At 38.3% G+C, this 26,705-nt stretch overlaps 1 protein-coding gene across 50 annotated transcripts in view; it reads right to left on the bottom strand.

Annotated features, from left to right (window-relative positions):
- Nucleotides 1-26,705, bottom strand: part of TENM3 (teneurin transmembrane protein 3) — a 2,581,468-nt gene that overhangs the window by 141,287 nt on the left and 2,413,476 nt on the right. For all 50 annotated transcript variants that reach the window (XM_085000902.1, XM_021076354.2, XM_085000908.1 and 47 more), the window contains one exon: nucleotides 16,792-17,030. In XM_085000902.1, the coding sequence (XP_084857028.1) occupies nucleotides 16,792-17,030 (239 nt within the window). The remainder of the gene's footprint in view (nucleotides 1-16,791; nucleotides 17,031-26,705) is intronic.

The following is a 26,705-nucleotide window of genomic DNA, read 5'->3' as shown; positions in this document are numbered from 1 at the left end:
AAACAATATACAAGTACATTTTAAAGTTAGATTTAATCAGTTTCATGTGTTTTTCACATTTTAAAATACCTTGATATCTATTATCTTCTAATAATGTAGTGTGGGACAGGGATCTTTATGCCTGTTGTATGAGGCTGGAACACAGGTGGGGAGTGGGGAGCAGAATAACTGTATAGGATGTTAGCAATGGAAAAATGGGAGAGGACAGGGAAAATTTTAATATATAATTCAGCCCTTCCTTCCTTCCTTCCTTTTTCCTCCCTCCCTCCCTTCTTTCATTCTTTTTTTTTTTTTACTTTTTAGGGCAGCATCTGTGGCATATGGAAGTTCCCAGGCCAGGGGTTGAATCGGAGCTGCAGCCCCAGCCTACACCACAGCTACAGCAACACCAGATCCAAGCTACCTTTGCAACCTACACGACAGCTCACAGCAACACGGGATCCTTAACCACACTAATTGAGGCCAGGGATTGAACCCACATCCTCATGGATACTAGTCGGGTTCGTTATAGCTGAGTCCCGATGGGAACGCCAATTCAGCCTTTTCAGCATTTTGCTTAGAGTTGATCTTAGAAGGCTTGATCTCTGTAGCCTGGTTCCTGAGAAATGAGGGGCGACAACTGAGAATTGAGACTGTAACAGGCAGAAACACCCTTGGAAAGCACCTGGTACAATTCCTCTTTTTCTCAGGGCAGAGGAACATAGATTTTCAAGATGATTCCTAGCCAGAACCCTTTTAAATTAGTTGTAATATCTGACATTTGTCATCCATGAAATGAGCATACTTTTTATACTATCGATAATAATTACAATGATATCCACTCTAGGAATATTCACCATCAAACATCTTTGCAACATGTGTTACTCAAAGCCCAATAGTCTACCCTAGACTCTTACCTTCTTAGATTCCCCCATGCTTATATTCTTAGACTGTAACCAATTTCAAGATGTTTAAAAGTAAAATATTTCTTATGTCATCCAACAGCTTTCATTCTATAACTTCTTAGCTTTTTTCTTTTTATAAATGTTAAGGAAAGAAACCCCTCGTTAATTGAAATAATTTTGAGACAATCTGCTGGTAAAGATCTATCAGTGAAATTTTATGAAGAAATTTTCTTTTAAGCTCAAAGATCATTTAAGTAAGAAAAATAAGAGCATCCGCTCCTTTTATTTTTTCAAGGCTGATGGAAATGAAAGGAATCCATGGTATTATAGTTATTTCACCTCCTCCCCACAGGAAAAAGGACATGCCATTGTTTTCAACCAATATATATTGGTTTGGTACTTAAAAGCCGTCATGTGGAACACTTGAAACCAAAATGTGTAATTAAAGAGAATTATATACCACCAAGGAGCAAATTCAGTGCCACTTTTAGTTCCTTGTTGAGAGAAAAGGTGCCAAATTTTGATCTTATCTCTGGGGACCGTGCCACTGAAGTTGTTATCACAGCTCCTATTATTTCTACTGGCATGCCTGTGTTCTCAGATACTGCCAAAAATGGATAGGAAGGAGGGGTGGTGACAGCTGGTGACATGGTCCAGCAATCTGCCAGAACCTTGGAGCAAATTACAGGGGATGTTGTGAAGTGAACACAGAAGCGAGCACCCTTGCCATCAGAAACCTGAACGGAGCTTCTGCCACCAGAACCCTGAAGAGTACATGCTGAGGTTTTGGCAACTTAGCCTACAGTTCTTAGCATGTCTGCCGTTATTGGCTAAATGCTATTTAAAATGACAAGATCAAGCAAATATTCTCACAAAGACAAAAAAAATATCAGATAATAGGAGAAACAGATTCTGGTAAGAAAAATTAAGCTAAAAAAAATAATCCTGGAAGTGTTTGCAATTCAGTTTGATTTAGCCTCCAAAACCTTGAAAGTTCATCTCAGCAAGCTAAGGTCTAAGGCTTTCCTTTCTTTTAATTCATCTCAGATCCACCATGATACATCTTCCCCAAGATAATCTTTTTGAGAAAGAATCATTAAGAACATGTTATCAGAAGCTGCAGGAAAAGAAAATCAGAATCTGATCTTTGATAGTTAAGAACATAGTTTTCAACATAGATTGTCTGTGGTATCTTGTGGAGCCTTTAGATTATATTAAAAGAGACCTGGGTCTAAGGTTCCATTCTGGCTCTAACTTGTGGAACCTTGGCAAGTCCTTGGTTCTCTCTGAGGCTTAGGTCTCTCATTTACATAAAAATCTGGAGAGTTTGCACTAGTTGATCATTAAGCACGCTTTCAGATTTATATTCTACATGTCAACATAACATTTTAAAATTAAATATTTGGGCTAAATCATTGGGCATAGGAAAAAAACTGGCATTAATAAGATAGCGACATATTAGAATACCTGCACCGCTGTTCCTTTGTTTTTACTTTAAAATAAAGTAAAATGGCATAGGGTCAAACTATCATTTTATGCATACAATTCCTTTGGTATCTTGGGTTTTGAAAGCAACTTTCATTTTATGTTTCTCTTTTGTGAATACATAAATATGCATGATGTGCATGTGCAATGATTAGTTTTTACAGAAAAAAATAAGAGGACTACTCTTAAATATAGGGCGATGATTTGATTTGATACATGCTTCCAGAATGCAACCAAGTTTTCAGTGTAAAATGAAAGCATCTCATGTAAAGATTGCAGTTTGTAACTTGGACCCCTACTGGTCTAAACTGTCATTAGGAATACATAGTTTTCCATAAATTAGCTTTTGTTTTGGATTTCCTGCTGTGTTCATATACATGTTGACAGAATGTGTTTGGCAATATTTTGGCATTTGAATCTATTATTATTTGTTATTAACTTTTAAGGTTAATATTACTACAGCAGTCTATACCTTGCTGACCCAAATACGGTTATTTTCAAATCAATACTTCTTTTGAAAGCTTTCATATTAATATGTACTCAAGTTGTCATTTAAAAAGGGAATTATCCCAACTATAGGATTTTTTTTTTTTTTTTTTTTTTTTTTGCTATTCAAAGGAACTAACACTTGATGTAGCAAGGTTCTCTGAGCATTATAAGATATATTGGAAATCACAGGCTTTATGAACTCACAGTTTTTGTGGGGTGGGGGGCAAGGAAGTAAGGAATGACTGCTGATATGGTATACCTCTATGCTGTGTATTTTTTCTTTCGAACCTTTTTCTGGCATGTGCCATTAATGAGAAAGCAGAAGAATGGCTATCAAATGTCTGGACAAGATGAAATAGTGATTCAGCTGTGTAGCTTGTTTCTGCCAGAATATTAGATTCATACTTTTTAAAAATAATAGTATTTACAAATTCTACTTTTAAATTGCATTGGGCTTTTTTCTCTCTTCACTATGTAGATTCAGGGTAATACATTCAAGGATGCCTTGTAGCAAATAGCAATTCCAGCTGCCCACTGACAGCCAATGCTGAAGCTGACAGAGGCTTAGAAAAATCAAGCTGTTGTTTCTGTCACCAAGGGAATTAAGTCAGGATTTCCAAAACAGATTGTTTTCCTACTGTGTCGTCAGTTTTCTCTTGTTTCCAGGTTCTGTTCTCTGAATGGAAGAAGCATTCTTTCTCCAATTGAAAGGAAAGAATAAAATGTTCACCATCATGATTCAAGGCGCCAGTCATTATCGATAAACTAGGGCATCTTTGAGGTAATGGTTGTCAACATCAAAGAATATGGTGAGAGGACCTATTTCAAGAACATTCAAAATACAGAATGAAATCATTTACATGATTTATAGACCATTCCCTGCTTGCCAGAAATACAAAGTTTGCTGTTATCATGACATCTTTGTAGCAGAGGATTCATTAATGACAGTTATTAGCAGCTTCACCATTGAAACCCCATGCATCTACTGATTTTTCAAAGGCTGGTGGTACTGACTTAATTTTCATCTGGATTCCTTTCTTCCATCATGGTTATTTAAGAGCTATGTCCCACTTTTATGCAACAAATGAGTATGGATGTTAATGAGTTACCTAAGCATAAAATTTTTCCTTGGCTTGTTTTGACTTTTTGGAAAAGTGGTGGAACAGACCTGAAAATTACAATTCTTTGAAATTTTAAGGTATTTTAATCATCCGTCTTCAAAGATTCAACTATTAGGGATACGGAGATTCTTAGAGGAGGGTTGGCATATTGCAATATGGCAAAATTCAGAAAAAAAAATCCCCACCAAAATATCCCTTTCATAAGAGTCCACTTCTCCCCTGAGGGGTTACATTTGAGAGAGAGAATATGATTTTTTGCGTGCATATGCGTGCATGTGTGTAGGTGTGCGTCAAGTAGCAACTTTTAAAAAAATCAATGACCCTTCAGAAATCCAGGCACAACCAGCTCAAGCAGTTTGTTGTTCTGCATTCATTCATCAACAAAGATTTCGTCAGTGTCTGCCTTATCAAGTTCTGTGGCTGGTGAAAGCAGAGTGACCCACATCACCACTTCCGGTGCCACGTAGGACATGGTCAATTCAACACATTCACTCAGTCTGCCTTGACCAACTCATCTCATCAGGCGGGGTGGGAAAAGGTCTTAGGGAGACAGGGTTCCAGCTGCTCCCCATTCATCGGGGCTCACCTGGAGAACAGGTCTCCTCAGTTATGAACTTAACTGTTATTAATGGATATTTATGAAGCATTTGTGGAAATGTATTTCAAAGCAAAATACAGAGGAAGTTCTCATCTCTGATCCCCAGGAAACTGCTCTCACTGTCCACTTGCTTCTGCAGTTGGTGGTCTCAAGCTCCTTTCCTAAAAATAAATGACCCACTTTCCCATTTTCAACATGCATTGCTTCTCTATATGTCCTTCTTTTCTGAGATCATAAAGAATTTCTCGGAAGAAGTAAAACGAATCTAAAAATATCTTTAAAGATACAAAATAATGGTAAAATTTGTGATTATTTGAAATGGCTGAAATAATATGGTAAGATTTTATGTACAAATTCTATGTAACTCACATAGGATCAATAATGACATCATGAAGCTAGTCTGTTAAAACTACAAAACTATTTAATCTTAATGAAAAGATTAAGGCTCCAGAACAAAATTAAAAGACCCAATGGTAAAGACCTACAGCATTTTCAGCCCCCTTAGCAGTGATCCCTATACACTTTTTTAATGTGCTTATCACCTTTATCATATAATTGAGTTTTCTATGGTATTATTGTTTTATAAATAATTTTTTTCTGGCCACACGCATGGCATATGGAACTTCCGGGGCCAGGGACTGAATCTGAGCTGCAGTTGGGGCAACACCTGATCCTTTAATCCACTGCGCTAGGCAGGGGATTGAATCTCCACCTCTGCAGTGGCCCAAACCGCTGCAGTCAGATTCTTAATCCACTGTGTCACAGCAGGAATTCCACAAATAAATATTTTTACGTTTACGTATTTAATTTAGTTTTTCCTTGAGATTACTGACTTAAAATTTTAAATGTATCTATTTTAGAAGGAATTTTTACAGCATTACCTTAAAAGAAAAATCAGTATCTCTTCATACAAATAGAAGATTAAACAGAGTAAACCAGAAACAATGCTATTAAAATTACATAGAGATTATTGCCAGTAAAAGTGTTCTTTATTTGTGAAGGAAGTGTTAAAGATAGATGTCCTGACATGCTAACATCTACTGAGACATTCCTCATGACATGACCAGATATAACAGAAGAAGAATTCAAAAGGGAATCATACATTTCTCATTTTGTTCTTTAATCTTTTTTTTTTTTCTTTTTAGGGCCACACCCGTGGCATATGGAGGTCCCCGGGCTAGGGGTCGAATCAGACCCCTACGCCACAGCCACAGCAATGCAGGCTCCGAGCTGTGTTTGTGACCTACACCACAGCTCATGCCAACACTAGATCCTTAACCCACTGAGCAAGGCCAGGGATTGAACCTGAAGCCTCATGGATGCTAGTCAGATTCGTTAACCACTGAGCCACGACGGGAACTCTATTTTGCCCTTTAATCTTATTTACTCTCCTGTCCATGCACCTTCTGTAAATTCTTAAATTTTATGAGAAACAATTCCCTATGATATAGTGCAACAAAGTTCTGGACTCAAAATAAGAAGACCTGGATTATGGTTCCTATTTAAATACCTACTGGCTTTAATGTTGGCAAGTCACCGAATCTCTGGGCCTAAGGTTTTTCTTTCTAAAAATTGTGGATAATAATATTTGGTTCACTAGATTGCTGTATGGACTAATAACAGCAGCTAAAATCAATTGAGCACTTATATTTTACAGGCACATTAATTATTGTAGTAACTATTCTGAAAAGCTTTACTGTTACTAACCCTGTTTACACTGATGAGGAAACTCAGGTTTTCGGAGGTTAAGTACCCTGCTCAAGATTACACAGCTGTAACTATTATATACAGAATGAATAAACATGTTCTTACTCTATAGCATAGGGTATATCCAACATCCTGTGATAAACCATAATGGAAAAGAATGCATATACAGGCATAACTGAATCACTGTGCTCTACAGCAGAAATTAACACAACACTGTAAATCAACTATACTTCAGGAAAAAAAAATTACATAGCGAATAAGTGATGGAGATGGGATTACCAACTCAAATCTTACTGCTTTGAAGCTCTGTACTTATAAACAGCACGCTAAAAATACGTAATATGCAAATCTGACATCCTATTTTCCCACATACGATTGTAAGATCACTATGGTAAAGATTACAGCCTAACTCGTTTCTGTGAATTCAGTGTTTAGAAGGGATGTTCGACACTCGCTAAGTTTAGTGGAATTAAATTGACTGTGATATTGGAAATAATTAAAAGGAAATGCCTGATAAAAAATGAACAGAAATCGCACGATGTGAAAGTACTTGTATCATTTTCTAAAATGTTTCTTGGCACGAAGACTCTCATATTCCAGCAGCGCATGTGGTAATGTCCTAGCTCTGAGTGCCTTTCTACAGCCTGGGGAAGTGCGGGGTAACAGGTGAATGGCTTCCTCTCCCCTAGGGGCAGAAGGAGGCCTCCTGAAAGTGATAGAAGGGAGAGAGCTCACCAGTGCAGGAGGAGGCAGGAAGGATGAGCCTGTGGCTAAAGTACTGGGGAGAAAAAAACAATTCCAGGAGAGAGGCAGCTAACACTACGCCAGGCTCATGGATGGAGAAAGCCACCAGGAGAGGAGCATTAGAGCTCCCCTCTTTGGAAACCTGGATAAATCACCAGTGATGAAATCCAACGGCTCAAGGAAAGCTCAGTGAAAAACACTGAATATTTTCTCTGAAAACAAATGAGTAGGTCTAGCTGAAAAACAATTGTTCTTTGATGCACTGTGTGGATGTGTGCTTCGAATGCACAAGGGAAGGTTCTCAAAGTAATGTGCTTTCCACTTATTGAGCAGGCCCAGCTCAATAATGGAAATGGGACAGGCCGACCTCTTTGGCTATCAAATGCAGAACAACTATCTCCAAGCAAATTTTGAAATATAGGAAACACATGTTTTAAAAATACCTTCAAAATAGGTTAATAGAGTACTCGTGAATGTTTGGAAAAGAACCTGGAGATATCACGTCTTCTTCTTTTTCTTTTTTCTTTTTTTCTTTTTAGGGCTGCACCCACAGCATATGGAAGTTTCCAGGTTAGGGGTGAAATCCGAGCTATAGCTGCTAGCCTATATCACAGCCACAGCAACAAGGGATCTGAGCCGCGTCTGCAACCAAAACTACGTTCACAGCAATACTGGATCCCTGACCCACTGAGTGAGGCCAGGGATCGAACCTTCATCCTGATGGATACTAGTTGGGTTGGTTTCCACTGCGCCACAATGGGAACGCCAAGATTTCATTTTTTTTTTTTTAAGCAGTTTTAAAACTGTTTTCTGGATATACTTTATAAATAAAATTCTTAAAGCATGAATGTATGTTCTCTAAAACTAAGGAAAATAAACAAGTAGACTATCAATTCTTGTGGCAATTTTAAATCTAGTTACCCCAAATCTCCAAGGTAACATTTCTTTCCACTTCTAGAGGTTAACTGCAAAAAGGGTTCTAGCTAGACTAATTCAACAAAGAAAATCAATGACCATCATAACCTTTTTTTCCCCTCAGACACGTCTAGATTTTATTTTTATTATATCACAATGTTGGCTTTAATATTCCTGAGAATTGATTTTTGGGGCCACATTTAGGTTTATGTGGTAATACTTAAAATTTGTCCTTATGTCAGCATTTGTCAAAACACATAATCCTACTTATTATTTATAATCTGTGAATGGACAAGGGCTGTGTTTGGTCGTTCACTGCAGTATCGGTCATGGTGTCTCAATAAAGGAAAGTTGAATGAATGGATGGATGGAGAGATGAATGGTCACTTCCTTTTCTGGTGTTACATTGGTAAGCCACTAAAGAAGAAACAGTGGCATCTTGTTTTTTACGGAAGAAGGAAAGGTGTAAATAGTCTGTAGACATTTTAAGATCACGTAGGAACAGTAAATTAAAAAGTCTACACACATCTGTATTTTATTTGATCTGTTTTATTCTCCAGTGAGACCTTTGAATACAGATTCAATGGGACATAAGATGCTTTATGCTGAATTCATTCCTAGGATTCCTAGCAATCTAGCAAGTTTCTGTTTTAACCTTACATATGCCAGTTACTTTCCCTTTCCCTCCTCTGTATGTAGATATTTCTCTCAGCACTCACTATTCTCACTACCACGAATGTAAAAGCAAATGACATATGCAACACCAATTAAATATTTATGCAATGTAGCACTGAAATGGTAAATATTGTATTATGCTCTCCACTTGTCATTAGTCAGGAGAGATTGCTACATTCTGCAAAAATGATAGCCTAAAACCAAGAAAACAGCCCCGTATTTCACAGACAAGATATTTATGAATGGCACAAAGTGGAGTTTAGCTGACTTTAAAGGTATTTCTTATTGTTGCCGTCCATGGACGTTTTTCAAGTCAGGGAAATCCTTATACATGAATGGTAAAACAATCTGCTTAAATATAGTATTTCTCACATATTATTTACTTTAGCTGACCTCATACCAAGCTAAGAGTAAAGTAAATTTTTTGGGTATTCTCCACATTTGTATAATTTCTTGATTTTACAAGTGATTTAGTGATTTCTTTTTTCTCTATAGTAATAAAAATATTATGATCAACTCAAAACTAAACATTTTTATCTTGTGCTAATAAAAAGCAACAAAAATGTACAATGTCGAAAATAACCCTTGAGTGTACAATACATTGAATTTTCCCACTTTAGGTTCAATTCAAGAGTCAGTGATATGATTATATAGAGTTGGCTGGAGAAGGAACTGAATTTTAAGTGACCTCTCAATCTTTGCTGTGTTTCTATATGATATGCTGCACATAGAAAACTAATATTTTGTACAAATGAACTGAATTTTAAGTGACCTCTAAATCTTTTCTGTGTTTCTATATGATATGTGGGACATAGAAAATTAACATTTTGTACAAATTAATAGAGTTCATATTGAAAAGAGAGAGTGCAAATATTCTGTGGGTTCTTGGAGGAATACAGATGTACATATATGAAAGCATCATCCATACAGAGTGCTATTCTTAATAAGGGAAAAAACCTTATTCAGAATGGGTTGTGAGCAGACTTTTTCCTTTTGGAGTTTATAGATTCAGAAGACTGCAGTAGTATGCTCTCTCCTATTACTGTATGCTTCCTTTCTGAGAGGTAAACTCATTCTGAGCCTTTATTCACCATTGAATCAGGTTTAAATATGTCCCTAATTTCACATATCCAAGGAGAAAATAAAATATTGATATACTAATTTAAAATTTTTACTTTACGATGTTCAGTCTTCTAAAATACTAGCAATATATTTTTGTCTACAATGTGATGACATGACATTGGTATCAAAATGCTACCGATTACATCTCAGACAAAATGCATTTTCTGAATGTAAGGCAACTAGGAATTAAGGGAAGAAGTTATAGTGAACAATGGTAAATAATTCTGTTTGGCTGTGTTCTATAACCTAATAAAACAGCATTCTTACTACAAAGACATGTCCAAAAAGAAAAAAGACTGTCACCACACATTTTATTTTGCCATATACATTTAAATGGCTGGTTTTTCACGAAGCATATAGGGCTGGCTTCTTTTTCCTCCTGACCCTGAGTTGCATATATAGAGCTAGTACCATAATCAATTTCAAGGGACACGGAGAGGTAAAAATGTTCATAAAATGCAAATAGACATAGAAGTAGGACAGATAACTGCCAAGGAATCATAACTGCCATGAACTTGGATTCGACAGGTTATGTTTTGCTAGATCTAGGGAATGCTTATGTTGTTAAACAGGCTTTTTAGCAGACATATGACAAGAGCTATTTTAGGAATCAGTTGGTAGCAGCTGTTCAAAGGAAATAAATAACTACAGATGTATTTTTTTTAAATGAAAAGGAATATTGAAAATGTGAGCAGTTCTTTGGTTAGCAGCATATGTCAGAAGTTCATGAGAAAAATAATACTGACTTATTTCTTGTCACTGGGAAAATGAGTTCACAAGCCAGCTCCTTACAAGTACAGATTTTTGTAGAAAAAAAGACTATGGGAAGTTTGGAGGGCAACACGAGGTGTCTGTTTATGGAGGAGACGGGGGCTCTTTTTACAGGTGATGGAAGTGTTTTCACTGATTGTGGGAGATCCTTCTTTGGTGCAGTGGGTTAAAGATCTGCCATTGCTGCAGCTGTGGAGTAGTTTGCAGCTGTAGTTTGCAGCTGAGGCTCAGATTTGAACCCTGGCCCAGGAACTTCTTTATGCAGCAGGTGCGGCCAAAAAAATAAGTAAATAAATAAAATTGTTTGTGGTGATGGGTGCAAAACTGTATGACTATATTAAACACTACTGAATTGTACACTTTAAATAGGTGAACAATATGGTATGTGAATTGTATCACTAAAACCGTTACCAAAAAAACCTTATCATACGGATTGCTGGTTGGGATAGACTTAGCCAAAAGGGCACCAAATTGAGAAAATATGCTAGCATAATATGTTTTGATAAATTTTTTTCTCTAGTTTTCCTTAAATTTAAAGAACATATGCAAATACTTTTGGTGCAACTCTAGTATATGGTCATGTTAATGAGGTTTAACATCCATAATAGCGTTATCTGAAGTTTGACTTGACTTTGTTGCAGTGTTGACTGGTGTTAACATAGTACTTCTAACATATTTTGACCTGGATGTAACAACATTTCAATAATTTTACACTTTCAGATAGGATTTCTGGGTGTATTTCAATGTGTAGAACATCAAAATTTCTGGGTTTCTCCCACCTAGAAGAAAGAACCTTCTGTGAGTCAAGAACAATAGTCAAAACTTCTCCTTATCCTGTAACTGTGGGTAGATGCAGAAGCAATATTAACCAACAGAGTGTTTCTCGTCTACTCACTCTTAGGTGAACAACTGCTGGCTACTGCTCATTTTTATAATTTTCAGTTTTTAGAAAAAAGAATAGGTAAACTAGGGACCAGGAAAAGTGGGACTTTTTTGGAGGGGGCGCTCTTTAACTGTTGTCATTGAATTTGCCCTTTGTGTTTAGAATTTTCATTGAACAAAGGCACACCAACATAAAGAATCATGCATTAGAGGAGGATTTTAATTGGGAACTAAGTAACCTAAAGAAAATCACGTGTCACTGCTGAAAAGAAGTCTGCCACATGTATGGGCCTAAACATTTGACTTTTATCATAATAAATCATGGCATGTCTATTCTACTTTGAATTGGCTTTAGTTTCTCAATTCTGCTCATTCCTATATCCCCACATGGCTTCATGACCTCCCTCCTAGTTATATAAGAAGTTGTCTATATTTGCCCTGTCCAAATAGTAGCCACTAGTCATATGAAGCTGTCTGAGTTCAAATTCATTAACAATCATAAAAGTTAAACTCCAGTTTCCTTAGCTGCACCAGCCACTTTCCAAGGGCTCCACAGCCACATGTGTCTAGAGACTACTGAACTGGACAGTATAGAAGCATTTCCATCATCAAAGCTCTCATGTGACAGTGTTGGCCATGGGCCACAGCAGCATCACCTGGAGCCTGTCTGAAATGCAGATTTGATTCTCACTTCAGATCTGCTGAATCAGGACACACAAGATCCCCAAGTGATTCCTGGGCATATAGATTCCTGGGCATATTCAAGTCTAAAAAGCACAAATCTGGACTTTCTGTCTTCAAATTGCATATTCTGGAACGCCACCAGGACAATCTTTAAAAACATAATTGTGATACTTTTTATTACTATGTTTCAATTCCTTTAGTTTCTTCTCTATCTTCAGTTCTTCAAAATCCTCATGGGAGGCAGGGTAGTGTCCTGGGATTGTTGGTAGTTTTTCAATCCAGCATTCACTGTTTTGTCGGCTGTGTGACTTCAGGCAAAGTGCCTCTCTAAGCGGCAGATTCTTATTTGTTAAACGGAGATAAAATTCATGGAGTTGTGAAAATTCAAGGAGGCAGTTCATACCCAGTGCTGGTACACCATGAACCCCACGTGCACAACTCTGGACAGTTCACGCTTCTTCCTTTCAATGTCCTGGTTGACCTCTTCTCAAGGTGATCTCCAACCAGCCATTCTGATGTCATTCTGATGTCAAGCCTAGGGAGTGGAACTCCTTTGCACCTTGCAAGCATCACCTCTAGAACAAGTCTTTCTCCAACATCTTCAGCTAGGGGTAGGCATTTCCTTCTTTCCTTTCTATTTTTTGCTCATTCAGGTCAGAGTTGCTAGGAAAGCACATATTGTTCAAAGCGTGTTTGCATACATGTCTTTATCACTTGACTGAGAACTTCCAGAATGAAGAGCTAAAATGAACCTCTAACACGAGTGCCCAGAAAAATGTTGACCTAAAAATGGTTACTGAAAACCCATAAAAGTACCAGAAGAAAAGTTAAATGAATTAAAAAAAAATAATACTTGGAGTAAAATAAGAATTTTGAAGGTATAATGTGAACACTAGAAATTACAAGGAAAAAATGGATAACTTTGATTACTTAAAAATTCTATATGGTATATAGCAAGACAACTATAAACAAACTAAATAATGAATTGGAAGAATATGTAACATAGAAGAAATGATTCATATCCTTAATAAACACTTGCACGCCAAAAAACAAAAACGAAAAACCCAACATAACAAAAAGCCCCTAGAGAAAAATAGGGAAAACTAGGCTATTTGTACACAGAAACACAAAAATACAAACGGTTAATAAATATTTGAAAAGATAGTACTAGCAGTAGATGAAAACAACAATAAAATGTTTTAAGAGATTGACAATGATTAAGAATATTAATACTATGTAGCATTGGTAGTTGTGTAAACTGAGGGTACAAACAGTTGTGCAAACTGGCCACGGTTTGCAAAATTTAAGACATGCCCACACTTTGGCACAGAAAATTTCTTTCAGAGAATTTTTCTGATCAAAGTTTGATCGACTGAACACACAGGCACACACAAATACACGCACACATTTATATGCCTAAGAAAATGGTCACTGCATTTTAAAAAAGTGGTTAATTAAGAACAACTGCTAAAGGATGGATATTTAATGAATGATAAATGAGAAAGCCTGGTACAAATGCATGAAAAAGATGGAACTCCAGGTGTACATATATGCATGGAAAAATATATGAAAGGGTAGACAGCAAAAAGTTAACAGCAGTTACCTTGCAAAGAGCTAACAATGACCTATGGGAATTAATTCTCACTTTCTTTTTCAGCCTTTCTTTCTTCTTTGAAACTTCTTTACAGGGATAGGGAAAACAACCAAACAGCTAAGCTTGCCGCTTTCTCTCCCTTTTGGGCTATCCTGAGAGAATTTTATCCTAGAGGAGAAACTTGTTAATGAATGTGACAGTCTCATAACTTCTCATGACCTTACTGGAAGGTGAAAAAGAAAATTCTAGGAGAGAAAGATTTCCTCAAGTCTTTTATTTTACCTATTTCTTAGGGCTCTGACTTTATACTGATTGTCAATATGAGGGAAGGGGGACCTTTAAGGGAATAGAAAGAAGAAAATTTAGGAATGGCTGCACTCTGTGAAAGGTTGTGAGGTCAATCTGATGATGACATTGGTCTCCCCATCGATTCTGGGGTTTATCAGCCTGATGGGGCTGGACAGCTCAGTCTCTGCTTTACATGCACACTCAATAGAAAGGACAGCTTTCCTGGAGAGAAGTGCCCTATTCTTCTTTCTAAGGGTAAAGGAAGTATCTTCACTCTTGAAAAGATTTACCAGCTAAATGATCGAAAAATGAAATTCTTTGCCTGATCTAAACAACAGAAAAATTCATCATGAAAGTGTACGAGTTAAGCACAGGAAGACTAGTGAAATTCTAAATAAATTTGTGTTTAGTTAAAGCAATAAAAGGAGTTCCCGTTGTGGCTCAGAGGTTAGTGAAATTGACTAGTATCCACGAGGATGTGGGTTCGATCCCTGGCCTCGCTCAATGGGTTAAGGATCTGGCATTGCCGTGAGCTTCGGTGTAGGTTGCAGATGAGGCTCGGATCCCATGTTGTTGTGGCTGTGGCGTAGGGGTCCAAATCGACCCCTAGTCTGGGAACCTCCATATGCTGTGTGTACGGTCCTAAAAGACAAAAGAAAAAAAAAAGCAATAAAATCATGAGATAATTCTTTGATGATAAAAGCAATTTTGCCAGATGACACTTGGATTGTATCTTCTTAATTTCCAGCACAGTAACTAAATCCTAACAAATGTTCAACCAATATCTGTTGAATTGATAAGAGCACGTGAGTATATTAACTATGTAAGTTATATGCTTCCATTGGAGAAAGATAAAACCGAAGGAAAACATTTATGATGGTGGCACCAGCAGACACAAAGTGGATTTCTAACCACTCAACAGTAAAAATAGGTAATTTGAAAAAAAGGAACATTTTGGAGTTTTTATTTAGGAATCTGATATTCACTGATGGATACTTGAAAAAAGTACAAGGCTCACAAATGTACAAGGTGATCTGACCTCACATTAACATGCCATTTTTTCCCCCAGTCATGCAATGTAAATAAAATTAAATCGCATCAGGGCTGATATTCCAAATAGTTAACAACAGGTAGGACCCAGGCACTTGTGATAGGAAGACTGTTCAAAGACACATCAAACAACACAGACACTGAATTACATACACTGAATTCCAACCTTGCATAGTACTTATCTATCTGTTTGGCATGTGCTGTGGTAAAAAAAAAAAAAAATCCTCTACAAATACATATGCTTAATTTATCACATCGCATTTTTGACTGGTACATTTCAGAAGCCATTTAAAATGCTCTGGCAGCACACGGCTGACAGTTACAAATAATGTATCCAGTTAACCAGAAGAGATGCTCTTAACGGCTGGATATTTTCTAGCTGAATTCTTAGAAATCTGCCTGTGAATACCGATTTCTGTTGTTGTGACAGTCCTCGTGGACTTCGAGGCTTATGAAAACGGCACAGCACTGTACCATTAGTGTATGATCTTGGCCAAGTGAGAACCTTTTTGGTACCTGGTCTGACCACTTTTACAAGGAGGGAGTTAACTCAGATTGAAAGATGACAGCGAGGTTTCCCATTGCTTTCATCGCTGATGGACAGCGGCTGTACGAGGCACTGTGATGAGGATAACGAGGCTGTGTGCAGGTTCAGTGAGAAAGAGTGCCCGGATTCATTAGCACTGTCAGCCCCAGTCAAAGAGTCAGAAGTCATATTATGCAACATGCCTCATAGTTCCATCCCTGATTCCATTCTCTCTAAAGCTCCTTCATGCTCTACAATTCTATTTTTCTCTTAAATGCTGTGGCTTGAAATGGTTATTTCCCTTTCCAAAGGCATAATTTTTCACTAAGGAGTACGGGAGCGAACACTAGAAACCAGTTCACTGCAAAAGCATCATATTAGTCTACATACAGCCCTGCAGTCCTCTTCCTCGGTTACAGAATTTTACATCACGAACTGCTTTATAAACTTGGGGATGCATCATTGGCTGTTGTTCTTGTGGGCCAAACGTTGCCTGTGATTTATCTCAGTGGACACTGTTTGCATTTCAATGTGTTGGGCCTTCCCCTCCACTTCGAAGCAGCTCAAAATCAGAGTGGTCCTTTCTGACATTCAAGTAAGCCATGTTCCAATAGTTGGAAGGCTCATCTAGCTTCCGAACCAGTTAAAGAAAAGGCCTATTTACAACTTCTCTTAGCAGTTTCCATCCTTTGGTGACAATTAAACAAACAAACAAAAAACGAGATTGATACCACACCCGAAAAGCTGGAAAACCCACAGAGAGAAACGAGTACATAATCCAGTCATGGTTTTACAGAGGCACGGTTCTCAGGAGAGCGTTTCTGAGTACCAGATGACGGTCCTGAGTGATGGGCTCTACATTCAGACAGCTGAGTTGGCTGAAAGATGGGTAATACCACAGGCAGCAGAGAGCTCCCTATTGACTCTGCACTGAAGGAGATTCCTGCAAGCGCAGGATTATTTCCTGGACACGAAATGTCCTAGAACCGCCCATGTCTCACGGGGGGAGGGGGTAAGCCCAACACCAGTGGACGCTCTCATGTGTCCAGCCCTTGTTCCTTCCGCAAATGCAGCTCTTCCACTTATCTACACACATGGAAAATACTCTGCGATTTACAATATATTAGTACCAACCTCTCGCTCACGACATATAACCTCCTAATACACTCTTGGACCAAATAAATAAATAAAAGCACCCAAACAATAATCTAACATCCCGACTGACAGATGAAAGAGTTCTAGAAATGTGTTCTTACCTATAAAATAGGACAGGAGTATTGCCAGCAGCACTGAGACCCCTACAGCACACAGGGCGGTACATTTCCAGCTACAGTACTTTGAAGACTTCTTGAATTTAAAAGCACTTCTTGATAGGGTGTTTCTAGGTAGTGGCCGGGTAGGCGGTGAGTAAACAGAGCCAGATGCCATAGTGTATCCTGGGGTTGCAGTACTGAACAGTGGCGTTGTCCCTGTTCCTGTTTTGAATAGGAAATGCCTGCAGAACAGGAGAATATCATTGTAAGATACAAATATATTAAAATGTGAGAGACAGAGATGGCAAAGCCTGAGCTCTCCCATCTTTCCGTCCTTCTCTGGCTTTAATCTTTTACTTCCTACAGTTCAAAAAATGAGAAATTAAGAAAATATTTTAACTGAAGAACCCAACTCTTATAAATGACTCTGAGATGGAAGAGACTAATTGTAATGAATTCAGGAGGAGTCACACACACACACACACACACACACACACACACACACACACACGATGACTGTCCCTTTAAGTAGGTAGCTTGAGAGATTGGGGAGTTATTCCAATCATGCCATGTCTTAAGCAAAACCTATGAATTGCTTTGAGAAAATCTTTGTGTTTCTCTTCAGGAAAGTAACTGTACTCCTTTACAATTTCATGTGTACTTGCTACACGTGAGATTGTGTACTCCTACAAACGCAAGTGTGCACGATCTCCGCAATGCGGTGCAGGCTGATTTCTTTTCTGGGTGTGCATGGAAACCTAGCCTGTCTCCCATGACCATCCACCACCACCCCCAAGTACTGGCCACAGGCAGCTGGGCAGTTCTCAAGGGAGGCAAAGTAATTTTATTTTTAGCTTATGTCAAACATAACCATGAAGGTGAAGTGGCTGGAGGAGAGGGAGAGAAAGAAAGGAATCACAGAACACGTTCTGAAACCAACCTAAATAAATGAAGAGGTTAGTGAAGCAGGTTTTAGATCAACTACAGGATTCCCTATGGGAGTTCCCTGGTGGCAGAGTGAGTTAGGGATCCAGCATTGTCACTACTGTAGCTCAGGTTCGATCCTTGGCCCAGGAACTTCCACACGCCATGGCGTAGCCAAAAAGAACTGGAAGGAAGGGAGGAAGGAAGGGAGGGAGGGAGGAATGAAGGCAGGAGGGAAGCTTCCCTAAAGACTTGAGCCAATTGACAGTGACGCAAACGGCTTCTACAGATTGTCTGCTCTCCTACTTTGAAAATGTTTAAACAGAAATTGAATGATCACAAAACAGGAAGGCTGTCTAGGGAGTTCTTTAGGAAAGACGACACATTTTAAGATTCCTATTAACAATAACGTTCCCAAATTTAGGAAAAAAGCACTATGTTTTTTCAAGGATTACATTTCATATTATGCTCGTATCTTTCTGTGTATTTAGTTTGGGTCCTAACATTTGTTATTATTTTTGCTAGTAACATATCCAATAGTCAACAGACTCTGCTCCCTCTTTCCTATGCAGGAGCCTATAGGTAATCTTGAATATTCCACATGGTACAATACAGCCTTTATGCAAGATGACTTTAGATGGGACAGAGCTGAATGTTTTAAACTTTAACACCAATGTACTTATTTTAATAGGTATTAGAAAATAGATTGAATATACCAAACAAGTTAAGGGCTTAAAAGGACAAACCTTGGGAGCTAGACTTCTGAGGTTCAAATCCTGCTTTAAATCCCACTCCTGGGCATCTATCCAGAGAAAACCACGATTTGCAAAGACACATGTACTCCAATGTTCATTGCAGCACTATTTACAATAGCCAAAACATGGAAACAACCGAAATGTCCATCGACAGAGGAGTGGATCCAGAAGATGTGGTACATATACACAATGGAATATTACTCAGCCATCAAAAAGAACGAAATACCAGCATTTTTTGCAACATGGATGGACCTAGAAACTATCATGCTAAGTGAAGTCAGCCATACAATGAGACACCAACATCAAATGCTTTCACTGACATGTGGAATCTGAAAAAAGGACAGACGGAACTTCTTTGCAGAACAGATGCTGACTCAGAGACATTGAAAAACTTATGGTCTCCGGAGGAGACAGTTTGGGGGGTGGGGGGATGTGCTTGGGCTTTGGGATGGAAATCCTGTGAAATCAGATTGTTATGATCATTATACAACTACAGATGTGATAAATTCATTTGAGTAATTAAAAAAAATGAAAAAAAAATCCTGCTTTACCACAGCAGGTATGCATCCTTGGGCAAAATATTTAACCTCTTTCTATGTTTCAGTTTCTTCATCTGGAAAATATGGACAGTAGTAGTATCTACCTGCCGGGGTTGTTACAAGCCTTAAATGAATTAACATTTACTGTGAGATACTTGGAATACAGCAAGTAGAATGTAAATGTTTGGGAAATTAAAGAAGAGCCAAACTCTTCAGTTTACATATATTGTGGCGTAGAAAAGGCTAAGTAGGCATTTAAGTTACAAAGAGCCCATTTGCAGAAAATTAGTAAGTGAATAACAGTGTAGTTGGAGGACAGATATGGTAAAAGTTATGAATGTTTGCCTAACACAGGTAGAGTGGAAAGAATTCTCGATTAGAAATCAGAAGATCTGAGTTTAAGTTTCTGATCTAGTGTTTTCCAGTTTTACGATCCTGTTTTCATCTGTAAAATGAAGCTAATGATTTACTTATCTCACAGGGTTGTAAACCAGTTAATGTATCTAAAGATGCTTTGTCAACCACAAAATTAGAATAGATGCAAATGATAAGTAACTACTTGCATAAATTATACTAGCGACTGTACTGTGAATCCATTTTTTCCCCCATGGAACTACTTTATATAGCAAATTTTTTTTTTTTTTTAATTTTCCCACTGTACAGCAAGGGGGTCAGGTTATCCTTACATGTATACATTACAATTACATTTTCCCCCCACCCTTTGTTCTGTTGCAACATGAGTATTTAGACAAAATTCTCAATGCTATTCAGCAGGATCTCCTTGTAAATCTATTTTAAGTTGTGTCTGATAAGCCCAAGCTCCCCATCCCTCCCACTCCCTCCCTCTCCCATCAGGCAGCCACAAGTCTCTTCTCCAAGTCCATGATTTTCTTTTCTGAGGAGATGTTCATTTGTGCTGGATATATAGCAAATTTTAAAGTTTATAATCTGAATTAAATGGTATGTTGGAAGCAGTATTTTAGCACCTACTACCATATTCATATTTAGCATGATTTGTAAGAATGTGGGCTCTGGAACCAGACCAGGTTCAAATCCAGACTTCACCTATATAATTAGCTGTATGATTCGTCTAAGTCACTCAAATTTTCTGTCTTGATTTTATCATCTATAAAATGGGAATAACAGTAGTATTTATTATTTTATGAAGATTATATGATGTGTTTACATCTGGCATCAGGTAATTGTTCAATAAACAGTTGTTTTTCTTCCCAAACTCACACATTGGAATCTATATTCCAAAATACCCCAAAGTGTCATCTGAAGACTTTGAATCCCTTTTCAAAATATAACACTCTCAAGTGTGGCAAAAAGGGGACACTCCTTTACTATCAGTGGGAATGTAAATTGGTACAGCCACTACGGAAAATAGTAAGGAGGCTCCTCAAAAAGCTAAAAATAGAATTGCTCTATGGTCCAGCAATCCTATTCCTGGGCATATATTTGGAGAAATCTATAATTCCAAAAGATTCATGCATCCCTATATTGACAGCAGCACTATTCACAATAGCCAAGACATGGAAACAACCTAAATGTCCATTGACTGATGAATGGATAAAGATGCTACGGTACATACATACAATAGAATATTACTCTGCCATACCAAAGAATGAAATAATGCCATTTGCAGCTACATGGATACAATTAGGACCATCTTACTAAAAGAAGTAAGTCAGAAAGACAAAACCAATATCATATGATATCACCTATATGTGGAATCTAAAATATGACGTGAACTTATCTACAAAACAAGAACAGATTCACAGATATAGAGAACAGACTTGTGGTTGCCAAGGGGCAGTGGGAGAGGGATGGATGGTTTGGGAGTTTGAGATAAGCAGATGCAAACTAGTATATACAGAATGGATAAAAAACAAGGTCCCACTGTATAGCCTGATGAACTACATTCAATATCCTGTAATAAACCATAATGAAAAATATGACAAAGAATGTATACATATGTATAACAGAATCCCTTTGCTGGACAGCAGAAATTCATACAACACTGTAAGTCAACTATACTTCCATAAAATAGATTTAAAGAAATTAAACACCCTCAAGACTAATGTCTACAAAATGAACTCCCTGGTTTACAAATTTGATGCTGGTGATTCCACGCATGGGCATATTCTCTGGGTGAGAAGATGAACTGTACTGTACAAGAGGAAAACTCAAACATTTGGATCAGGTGCACGCAACCTTTTTCTATAGGGAATCAAATAATAAATATTTAGAGCTTTTCTGGCCTTAGCATCACATCTCTGCTCATATAGTGACAGCAGCTATAGACAATCCATAATTGATTACGGTGGTATTTAAATAGAACTTGATTTATGGCCACTGGAATTTTAATTCCATACAATTTTCCCATGACATGAAATATTCTTCTTCTCTTGATTTTTTTCAATCACCTAAAGATGGAAAAATCATTCTTAGCTCATGTTCACTACAAAAACAAGTGACAGGCTGGGTCTGATGTGTGAGCTGCAGCTGAGACCCTTGGTTCTCACTTTTTTTTAGCACTGTACATGAAGAGTGAGTAGGAAGACCTAGTGGCCCTTAGTAACAAACTGTTTCCTCCAGGCCATCGGAAAGGATTTAAAAAAAAAAAAATGCATTCTGAAGGATGCACATCCACTCCTTCTGGAGAGGAAAAGGCAAAGCTGGCCAGACACATGTAGCCAGACAGGGATCCTGCTGAAGCCCCATTCCTTGTACTTCCCATCATGGTGATTTCCTTCAAAGTGCTTATTACAATCATTCACTGTCTTGTCTATATGTTTACTTGTGCAGTGGATTAAAATCTTTCCCCTTTCTGTCTCTGTGCTGCCTCTCTGCCCTCAATTCCAGTGGCTTCACTACTTCATTGCCTCCAGGAGAAAGGAGATGAGACAAGGAGTAGAAATAGCCTGAGCATGTCTTGTGTTTTACTAAAGCCCAGTGTACAGAGTGAAATGGAGTGGACTAGGATATATATAAGCAGGATTTTTGGGAGAAATAGAATGTGAGATCAAGAAGGGGCTTCCTCTCCAGACGGGGGAGGATCTTCAGGCTGAGAGTAGGAGAAGGACCCTGGCAAGCTGCTGACAGTGGAGGATTTGACAGGCTCAGTGGGAGGAATCTGACCTGGGCTTGTAGGCAGCACGGGAGATGGGGGAGTTGGGGGTGGGAGGTGGCAGTAGAGGGGAGGTCGGTGGTGTGAGTTTCCAAAGAAGCCCAGGGCTCTGTCTACACCTCTCTGCCTTGATTGAGGGTGCGGAAACAGCAGACAGAGCTACCTGATGAAGCCAAGCACACAGGGACAAGCAGCATTGGAACTGCAGCCAGTACACAGGCCCACAGTCAAAGACACTATCTGGCCTCTGACTCTGGTACCATGAATCTGGGGGGAATGAAGACAGAGAGAGCCTTTGGACATAACCACATGTTTGAAAGGAATTTAGGAGATGAGGGGTCCCCTTAGACTAGACCATTTTCTCATCAAGAGTTCGGGAGAGGGAAATGGGAGGAACTGGCCTAGGGTAGAGGATTCGCTGTGCCTCTGACACAGGGGCCCTGCTCTTGGATCCCCTGGCAGAGGCCTGGAGAAGTGGGGACCCCAGAGTGGACAGGGGGCCCTGAGAGGAGAAGAACCCCATCCTTAAACCTCAGAGACCATTGGAGGCCACAGGATCCCATAGAGAAAGGTGGTGGGTGGAGGTGGAGGTGAAACAGTAGTAGAGAGCCTGCATCTCTATAGGACTGGGAAGAAGCAAAATGACTTCGATGGCTTCAAGCATAGCAGAGAAATGGCAGAGTGGACTCCTGGACCAGAAGGGGCCACGCAAGCCAGGAACACAGGCTGTAGCGGTGGTGACACAGCACTTGGTCGAGAAAGAACAGACAGCATGAAGGCTCAGCACCTCAGTGGAGAAGACCGGTGGGTAGGAAAGGGGGTCCCAAATCCCTCAAGGAAAGGTTCTAGGCATAAAGGTTTCGAATAAAATATACACAGAAATATAAAAGAAAAATGAGGTTGTTTCTGTAGCATATCACATGGATGGGTAAGAAAGATACACCCACTGCATAAATCTGCTCTCTGTCTTCTCTCATTAGAATGTAAACCCCATGGAGCCTCATTCAGCTTCAAGTATTTCCCGGCTTAGAAAGTTCCAGGCACATACCTACTGCTCAATAAATACTGTAAAAATAAGTAAAATGGTGACATTCGTGCCAATGTGGATAGTGAGCCTCACGGAAATTAAGTACCTTGGATAAAGACCCACAGCCAATAAATAAATGATGAAAGAAAAATAAGTAAATACAAGTTGGAAGATAGAAGGACCAAAATGGAAAGCAAACCTGGAAAATGTGTTACAGCTTTACGCAAAGTAGTTTGGGCCATTTCTCAATGGGAAACGGGATTTGAACTTGAGCCTCTGGACCACTAAAGATTACGATTTTAGCTTTAACACTGAAAACATAGATCAAGACAAGGAGCTAGATACCTGCTGACTTCAAATTATACATCTCTGTTGTGATTTCTTGGTTTATGATATCAATACATTATGTCATCTGTTTATGTGATCTGAGCAGGGAACTCTTTTAAGAATTAGGCTTGAATTTCTAAGAAATCACAATTTTTCTTAGAGCAAAAGCAACTTTGAGATATTGTTGAAAACAAAGATGTAATATTCACTGTTCATCAGTATTAGCAGAACTGAAGACTCTTCAGAGTTTCTAACTTATTTACTACATTCATTTTCTGTTGCTGCAAGAGAAAACAGAATTCGATTGCCTTTTTTTGGTCACTGAGTTTAAACCTTGGAAGTATATTTCCCCTTCCTCTGTCTCCATGACTATCCATATGGGGCAGGGGGCATCAAATTAGTGCCCTGGAAATATATATGTATAGTAAATAAAGAAACTTTATAAAACATTGAAAGAGAAACCACATCACCTGTGAGTTATATTTCAGAATCACTGGTCTTCACTATTTTCAGATGGCTTTCTAGTATGTAAGTATACAAAGAATTTGTAAAGCTTGTTTAAATTGTTAAGCCTGTTTCAATTTTGAAACCATTTACAAATGGTTTATGCGAGGACGATTCCTTTAGGGAAAATTAGGCCTCAAAATAGATGTATTAAAATACACGTGTAAAAACCTCTTCGATATGAGCCAGAATAGTAGAAAAGGTCCATGTCAACATACTTTCACACAGAACATTGGGTTTCAGATTTGGTGAGAATCTGACAATTTTTAAATTCAGAGAGCATGCTGTCTTTTCAAAGTCAATAACATGTGATACAGAGAATACAAAACAAATGCGACTAAGGTATATCTCTAAGCTCAGGACTTTCAAAAAAACCATTTTAAGGTTGAACACGATGCTTAGTTTATGTCCAGAACTCCACAAATAACTGAATGAAGGAACAGGTAAATGGATCCTGGCATTCAGTTATACGAAAAGTACACACTGAGTTTCCACGGGAGAGAATTCTTTTCTCACCTACGTCTCTCTAAGGTGCCCACTCCTGTGTGTCATCACAGTCTTTCCCATCCTGTGACTTGTCGCCAGGTCATACAGCCTTGGGGATATGCTTCTCACATATCACAAATTCTGCCAAAATTACTATCAGACACATATGGTTTTGACCTGGCATCCACATGAGGTTTGGAGGATAAAGGCAGAAATTGTCTTTTCTTCTCAGACCAGATTGGGGAATGAAAAAAGCAGATCCTGCGAGAATATTCCCCCCATTGTAGTTGGCAGTAAAGCAGCAGCAACAGCAGCAGCTTCTTTGTAATACAGAGCACACCAAGCAGGCTGATTTTGTTCTGATGTTTCTAATGATGCTCTGCGTGGCGCCTGCCTCTAGTTCCTCTGCTATTTGTGCCACCATTTCCACTCTGGTGATGAACTAGAGGTGCGCACTTAAAGACGTACACTATCAGAGACCAGATGAGGAAAATCAATTTCAAAGCCCACAAGACAGCTGGTGCAGGAGGTCACCGAACACTAACAGTTGCTTTGTGGCTTTGGCATCTTGAGGGGGATTCTATTAACAACAAGCGGACAAGCACCGTGGAACCACGTGGCATCATTAACTGCAGCAGCGGAAACCTAAATGGGGAGGATCATTTGATATTAAGCACAATTAATAGCTGCTCATTCTTCTTTTTAAGTTGAAAGATGCATTTCTTTCTTGTTCTGCCCTCAGATCAACCTCTTCATTTCCGCTTCTGATTCCAGCTTCTGTTTCTGATTCTGAGATGGGTCTTTCTCTGGATCATGTCACAAAATTAAATTTAGTAAGGACAAAGACTGATCTTTCTTGCTGGCCCCATTCCCCCCTTCTGGTCACTATTGGTAACTCTATCGCTTGCATGTTTTCCTTTACAGCATTTCTTCCTTGCTTTTTCCTTTCTTTTCTTTTTTTAGAGAAATTCTTCCCGAGTTCTTTCTTATAACTTCAATTTCCTATGCAGATCTGAGCCGTATCTGCGACCTACACCACAGCTCTTGGCAATGCTGGATCCTTAATCCACTGAGCGGGGCCAGGGATCGAACCTGCATCCTCATGGGTACTAGTCAGTTTCTAACCTGATGAGCCATAACAGGAACTCCAAAATGTCCTGTTTTAAATACTGAACCCACACATACACTGAATTAATACACTGAATTACTTCTATACGCCAATTCATAATTTCTATCTACCCTTACCTCAGGCCATTTACAACTGCTTCTTATAATTTGTTTTGCTCTTTTTACTCAAACTCTTTGCATTTATATTCCTTGGTAACTCTTCACTTTTGATTGACTTGGTCTTTCAAATTCACCACAAAACTTACTATCATTAAGATTTTTAGTGGAAGGAGGTTGGGGGATTAACATAAAGGACTACTATATATAAAATAGATAGCCTATAAAGACTACTACATAGCACAGGCAACTATACTCAATATTTTATAATAACCTATAAGGGAAATTAATCTGAAAAAGAATATATATGTGTGTGTATAACTGAATCACTGCGTTGTACACCTGAAACTAATCAACATTGTAAATTAACTATACTTCCATTAAAAAAAGATTTTTAGTGGAAAATTAATCAGGTTTTTTGAAGTAAATTTAAATGTGCTTTTCTATATTACAACCTATGTAATGTTAATTTATTCAGTGCTCATTTTAAAAGATCCTAACATTAAGTACAAAATTAAATAAGTTATATCATTAAGTTGTAAGTTAATAAGGCTCACCGGGAAACAAACAGGTTAATACTAGTCTTTTGTTCAGGAGGTTAATATAATCATATTATTGCTCTAAAATTGAGAACATAGTTTAATAAGTTGGAAATTACAGGAACCAAAATGAGAAGCATCCCTGGAAAGTGTGTTATAACATCATTCAAAGCTGTATGAGTCATTTCCTCAATGGGATATTAGGATAGAAGATAAAGTCAAAAAGAAAGTGTGCAACCACTGAATAAAATTTTAATTGGATTAACTTCATAATTGAAAAAAAGGTGTTTTTTTTTTCCTTCAGTGTTTTATACAATGTTAAAAACCTTTTGAGAGATTAGCAAACAAAGCAAATGATTAGAATGAAAAGAGAAGAGCAGCCCGTGTTGAGTTTCTATCCCTAAGGCACAGCTGAAACCTCTACTGGTGACATATAAGCACCTGGAAAAATATTTCCAT

This window comes from Sus scrofa, chromosome 15 (genome assembly GCF_054392235.1).
Source record: "Sus scrofa isolate SSC_HxYL_T2T_F1_AM1 chromosome 15, Sscrofa_HxYL_maternal_Yorkshire_Landrace_v2.0, whole genome shotgun sequence".
NCBI classification, from domain to species: domain Eukaryota; kingdom Metazoa; phylum Chordata; class Mammalia; order Artiodactyla; family Suidae; genus Sus; species Sus scrofa.
This window is presented reverse-complemented; position numbering and strand designations above follow the sequence as displayed.